The sequence below is a fragment of the Xenopus tropicalis genome, chromosome 5, assembly GCF_000004195.4.
Source record: "Xenopus tropicalis strain Nigerian chromosome 5, UCB_Xtro_10.0, whole genome shotgun sequence".
Taxonomy (NCBI): domain Eukaryota; kingdom Metazoa; phylum Chordata; class Amphibia; order Anura; family Pipidae; genus Xenopus; species Xenopus tropicalis.
The window spans coordinates 38,164,258-38,170,257 of NC_030681.2; the positions used below are offsets into that span (position 1 = coordinate 38,164,258).

The 6,000-nt window shown below is 39.9% G+C and overlaps 2 protein-coding genes across 2 annotated transcripts in view; one reads left to right on the forward strand and one right to left on the reverse strand.

The window, feature by feature from the left end:
• LOC105945182 (transcription factor Ovo-like 2) overlaps nt 1–6,000 on the reverse strand; it is a 122,908-nt gene that overhangs the window by 77,852 nt on the left and 39,056 nt on the right. The window lies entirely within an intron of this gene.
• LOC116410962 (mitochondrial genome maintenance exonuclease 1-like) lies at nt 1,919–4,181 on the forward strand (the record flags this gene model as incomplete). Its single annotated transcript, XM_031902697.1, has 2 exons — nt 1,919–2,438; nt 3,791–4,181. Coding segments are annotated over 2 exons (741 nt in total), but the record flags the coding sequence as incomplete, so codon positions are not given.

Consider the following 6,000-nt stretch of genomic DNA (forward strand, 5'->3'; position numbering starts at 1 on the left):
AGATGAGTGGCTTAATGGGCAGCAGAAAGAGAGAGAACATATTTACATATTCTTTTCTACAAATTTTGTAGAGGAAGTAGTAGGGCAGGGCCTTCCACAGGGTTAAGGTGTCTGTCATCACAGAGATGGTAGAAACATTGCAGGTCATACAGAGCAGGAGCAGGATCCACATTCAGCTTTTGCTCTGGTCTTTTTGGCTCTTTTAACTGCTGCTGTCCCTTTAAGGAGCTGATGAGCACTTGGACCATGAGTTCCTGTGCACATTAGGGCTCTTCCTCTCTGGCAGGAGCCAATTAAAACCTGAAGGCAGCACTACTCCATCTGCCTCTTCTCTGTGCTCCAGGTGCCGGAGATCCTCACAGAAGCCGGAGACCCTGTAAAGTAAAAGTCCTCTGATTGTCAGCTAATGCAAAGTAATTTGAAAATTCATAATTTAACTATAACTTAAGAGCCACATTGATTTTCTACATCAGTTTTAACAACCTTGAATTCTTCCAGTAAGGAAAGCAGGGTGATAACTGGTGTCATTATTAGCCCAAGGGTGATCACAGTTTCTGACCAGTCACAGTAGAAACATAGTAGAAAAGCATTATTAGAAGCATAATTAGAACAGAACAGCTGGATAGCCAATTGGAATTGTCATTTTAAATCATTTCAGATACCGGGTAAAACAGATTCACTAAAAACTGGTCCCCTGCTTGTTACTGACGTTGTATTTATGTTTCGGGGGTAATTAATCCTCGTTACAGGGCACTCTGCAAGTAAAAATAGAGACACAATGGGCAATACTAATAATAAATGGCCGCCACACACTCAGGTAATTGGTGACAATGTAAAAGGGTGATGTTGGGCCATTTTATGTAGTTAATAAACATTTGGTTTTGGCTTCAGGACATGAAGGTGTTAATTCTAAAAGGGAACTTTGGATCTGAACGAGAAAGGAAGATCTATGAATTCAAATGTAAGGAGTTATTTAACAAATTAAGACAGGGCCTTAATTTGGGGTCAGGTTTCATGTCACACTATCTGATCTGACTGAATCTAGACCCCTGGACTATTTACAACCCACCCTAATAAACCTTAATTACTTTCACTATCTTCACAAGTTATCTCTATCTAACTTCTTAATTTATTGCTTGTAAACACTTCTCTTTGATCTATCAGTATAAATGTTGTGCCATTTCTGTTCTCATTTGTATTTTGCCTGATGAAGGGGCCTTAGAGCTCCGAAAGCTTGCAATGTATTTTTTATTGTTAGCCATATATCATTTCTACAATACTTTTGTATTTGTGTTTTGTTGTTTTTTTATTATTATTTTTGACACTGGCTAACACGGTACTACAGTTTTTGTTTTGTGATAAACAAATAGATTGAATCAGTCCTGCTTTGCTTGCTGAAAACTCGATCTAGCTCCCCCCTCCCTGCTCTGTTGTGACTATCCTGGTAGGAGAAGAACAGTGTGATTGCTGTAGGTGATCACATTGGTACCAGGGGAATCCCCAGGACAGGAAGAAGAACTGAAACTGCTGCACGGAGGTGAAAGTTACTGCAGACAGAAACTGAACAGTGAGAAGGCATGATATGCATGCACGTTTGGACACACTGTAAGAAGAACTGATGCGTTATTGTGTGCTCCTGTCGGTACACTCTTCACTATCAGCGTTTAACTGTGTAAGTGCTGGAGTGTGGAGAGGGAAGGCACGCTGCTGCAAACCAACTGTGACATGCACATGTAGAAGATACACTGAGTGTGTGCGGCCATTTATTATTAGTATTGCACCATTGTGGTCTCTAGATTTTACTTGCAGAGTGCCCTGGAACGAGGACTGATTTTTTTCTATAAGCGCACCTTTGAAGGATTTGTATTGAGTTTAAGTGGAGGAGTGGATCCACGTATTGCTGGATGTGCTGTGAACTATTCACCTTACCTGCAGAAGGATAATAAGGGATGTACTGCAGCACAAATCTTTCCTTCCTGCTTTTATATCCACCTCCTGCACCTGCCTGAGCAGGAAAAAGAAACACAATGGTTATGATGAGGTTAACCAAGCAAAATACGAAGGTTTGGTGCGTACTGTCACTGCCTCCCGCATCAGTCCACAGACACCTGATAGGTTATTTGAAGAAGACAATTTTTTGTTTGGCAAAGTAGTAAAATCAAAGACTGCAACACAAACACCTGAGCCTAAGGCTCCTCAGAACTGGGTCCCACTAAGCAACCCAAATAAAGTTAGTTTGCCCCTAGAGAAGACCGACTTTGACTTACCCCTGAAGATCAGTTTACCAGCAAGAAATCATATGGCAAATGGCACAATTCCTAGTGTTACCAGAATCCTACAGCAAACCATGCCCATGGAACAGGCATTTTACCTTGAGAGATGGAAGCAGAGGATGATCATGGAATTGGGTGAACAAGGCTTCGCTGAATATACTGCAGGTTTCTGTATATTCCAAATCATAATGTATAATGCCAAATTGTGTTTTAAAAAAAAAAAATGTATGGGTAAAATATAGAATATGTATTTTTTAAATTGAAATGCCATTATTGCACTGATGTGTACAGGTATTAAGTCTGACCTGTGCACTTCTTTACTGTAAATATATTGTCTAATTAATATGAGACATTGATTAATGAACCTGCCAAAAAAATGCAGAAAATGTACGAGATAATAGATAGGTCTTGGCTTGAGTGTAAAAATAATCTTTGGCCATTTCTTCCAAAACAGAATTAGAGAGAGAGAGACCTGGCATTTCATTATCTTGAAGAGTAGATCTGAATGTTACTGGGAGTATCACTATTGTTATTACTACTTTTACTAGTTGTCGCCAACAACTGGTTCTTCTCATATGTCTGTGAAAGAACCAGAATCTGATTTGGGCCCTACACAACTTCAGAAACAGGAAAGTTGTTGTGTTACATTGGACTTGGGGGGCACAGGAAGGCACCAATAGGCTGCAGGGCAAGTGTAAACATTGCCTTATCTGATCTGTACTGGTGACTAAATGAAAAGTATTAACTGCTAAAGGCATCAAAATTTAGTAGCAGGCTAGATTTTATGCAATAAAGGCATAGTTGTTTTACCAGGTCAAGGGTACAGGGACTGTGTTGATCATTGATTTACAACCTCTAACAAAGAAATGCTCCCAAGGAAAGCTATGAGTTGTAATTCTGCTGTTTCAGGACAGCAAGCTGGCCACCTCCTGTCAAAGAAAATATATTCTTTTCTATTTACTCTTGTTAAGCAAAAGGGTAACTTTCTGCTGATAACTGAACTGTAGATAGTAGGCAGACTAATTCTAGTGAATTAACAGTATAGGTACAGGCCCAAACGGCCTAACATTAGGATTATGGTTACCACTCACACACTGAGAACTTTGTTGCCACTGCTATCCAGTGGAAAACCACAATGACAAAATTCTCCTGTCTACCTGACAGCTACAGTGACAAGTAGACATGGGAGCTTACACATGGTAAAGGTGGACCCATGTGCCTCTGGCTTTTTTATGTAGATCGCAGGGCATTTTAGAGGAGCTGGTATGTGTAAAAATCCACAGCACTAGTCGGTACAAAGATTCTATAATCCAGTAAACATCCGTCTGACATCTGAGATTTTAAATATGAGGTTAGGTCTAATTTTTGTTTTTATTCCATTTCAAACTGGGATTATATCTGTAAAATTATGTCAAGTTGTTCTTATGCATATTCAGGTCAGAATAATGTTCATAAACCTGTAGACTGAAAAATGACTGCATAAGTATAATTCTGACAGCAGATTGTTGTTTTCCAAGCTCTCTTCTCACAGGGAAAACAGTTCCACATGCAGCTGGAAGATCTGCTTTTGGCTCTGGATCATGGTAAAAAAGAGGAGCCTGAGGGGTCCACAGGGTACCTGAGCAGTGTTCAGCATGTTCTGACAGACATTATTGGAGTTAAGTCACTTGAAAGTGCAGTGCACCACTCAGAGCTGCAGTACTTGGGTCTTGTAGACTGTGTGGCTGAATATCGGTGAGAAAATGTTCTTAGTATCTCAGTGAATTGATTAAAATCAGTTTTTTTTTTTATTTTAAATGTGTATGTGGGGATAATTATCTTCTTAGGTCACAGGGTAAGATTTGTAGCCTAGGGGGATAAATGAGCTAAGGAACTGGAAGCATGTTTATCAAGAGGTAAAACAGAGACATACATTTAATAAGGTTAAAAATTGGTTTAGGAGAAATTGTATTAGCAGCCAACCCATTAAGGGTTAATTCCTTATAAAGAATGTTTTTAAACTTGTTCCCAATTATAGGACAATTGGTGTTGCCACTAGAGAAACTTGCCAAGTGACTACCAAGTTTCAATAATTCCATGAACACGTGACATTTTTCATATGGAGGTACAACCACGCCTTACCTGTGACTTGAGAACGTGTGGGACACATATTACTTTACATGGCTGGCTTGGGGCAACTGCTTCAGTACAAAGTCTGAAGAAAAATCCTGCAAGGGTTTGGTGCTTAAGTCTCCTAACACCCTCTAAAATTGAAATGTAATCTAAGCTGTGGGCAACAGCAGTCCTATCATCCTTTAGGGCCACACCAGAAATTCCACTTTGCTCCATGGGACCCTATAGATGTTACATACCAGGGACTTTTCTGTGGACTTCCTGAGTCAACAGTGGAGACACAGTACACAGGTTGTATGGGAGAAATGTTGTACATTCAAAGAAAACTACCATCTATTCTACAAAACATTGATGCTCTCCCCTGCTCTTTCTGGAGATTGGCAAGCATTAAGTAAAAATGTTCATCCTTAGACACGCCCCGCCCATCGCCAACTAACTACCCCTTCTAGGGGAATAAAAGGGGTTGTATCCAAGAGAGAATGGGGGAGGCATGACATAAAAGCCAAGTAATCTTCTCCTTCTATTGTAAGTGGTTTGTCCCAGGTTCAGCAATTTTATAGTAAAGGCTAGGTGCATACGTGTATAGAGAAATCCATTGTGCTGTCTTGGAGTTGAGGGTTCTGAAAGTCGCCACAGTCTGATGACTTCAAAGGGACTGAATGTTTGGGAGTATTTGAAGTAGTTTTGACAGCTTTCTTGGGGCCAGGGAAATTGTTTGTTCAGAATCACAAACCACATCTATTTATTATCATTGTTTCCTGTCTTGTGATAGGAGATGTTTAAAGGGAGAGTTTTGGTCTAACATGGGATATCTGTAAACTAAAACAAATCAGTTGACTAAAATTTATGTTAAGATGCAATGTCTACTACTTGTGGCCTCATTGAATGCTTACATGTCTTTGTGTGAACCCTAATAAATAATATTATGCCCTAAAAGCCACTGTTTCGCCTAACTGTGAGGTGTGACCCCCCTGCCCACCTTGGGGTAAGCCCATGGATCGTGAGGGAAGCAAGGGTGTGCCATTCTGCAGCAGATCATTTGGGGTGCATGGCCGCACCAGCTGTTATGATGTCTTTGCCCCATGTTCTCTACGTGTACCGTCCATCAAGCCTTCAGATTAGGCCCTCTTTCCTGTAGGACTATCTTTTGCCATTAGTTTCATGCCTGTAGAAGACTTTCTATTATGCTTAATTGGTGATTGGTTGCTATTATGCAGCCTTCTCCACTATTTGTCAAGTTTTTTGGTAACTAAGATTTTTTGTTGTTTTTTCATGTTTGTACATAGGCTTAACATTATTTAACACAGTTGAGAAGGTGTTTTCTGTTTTTTATTAGTGATCGAGTGCTTTTTTTTTACAATTTCTGCATGCCTTCTGTTTCAGATTTTACTGGTTGTGTGTATTTTGACAGGCAAAAGAGCTGTGTGGGTAATAGACTGAAGATCTTCAGAGAAACAAAGCATGATATAACGAGACACGTTTGATAAATCCAAGCAGAATTGCAGCTTATATTGGAGCAATAAATCATGACATAATTATCATTTTCAGTAAGTATACACAGAGCTATCTGCATATTCTGGAGGTCTCTTCTGCTTCACCATTCTGGATAGGAGGG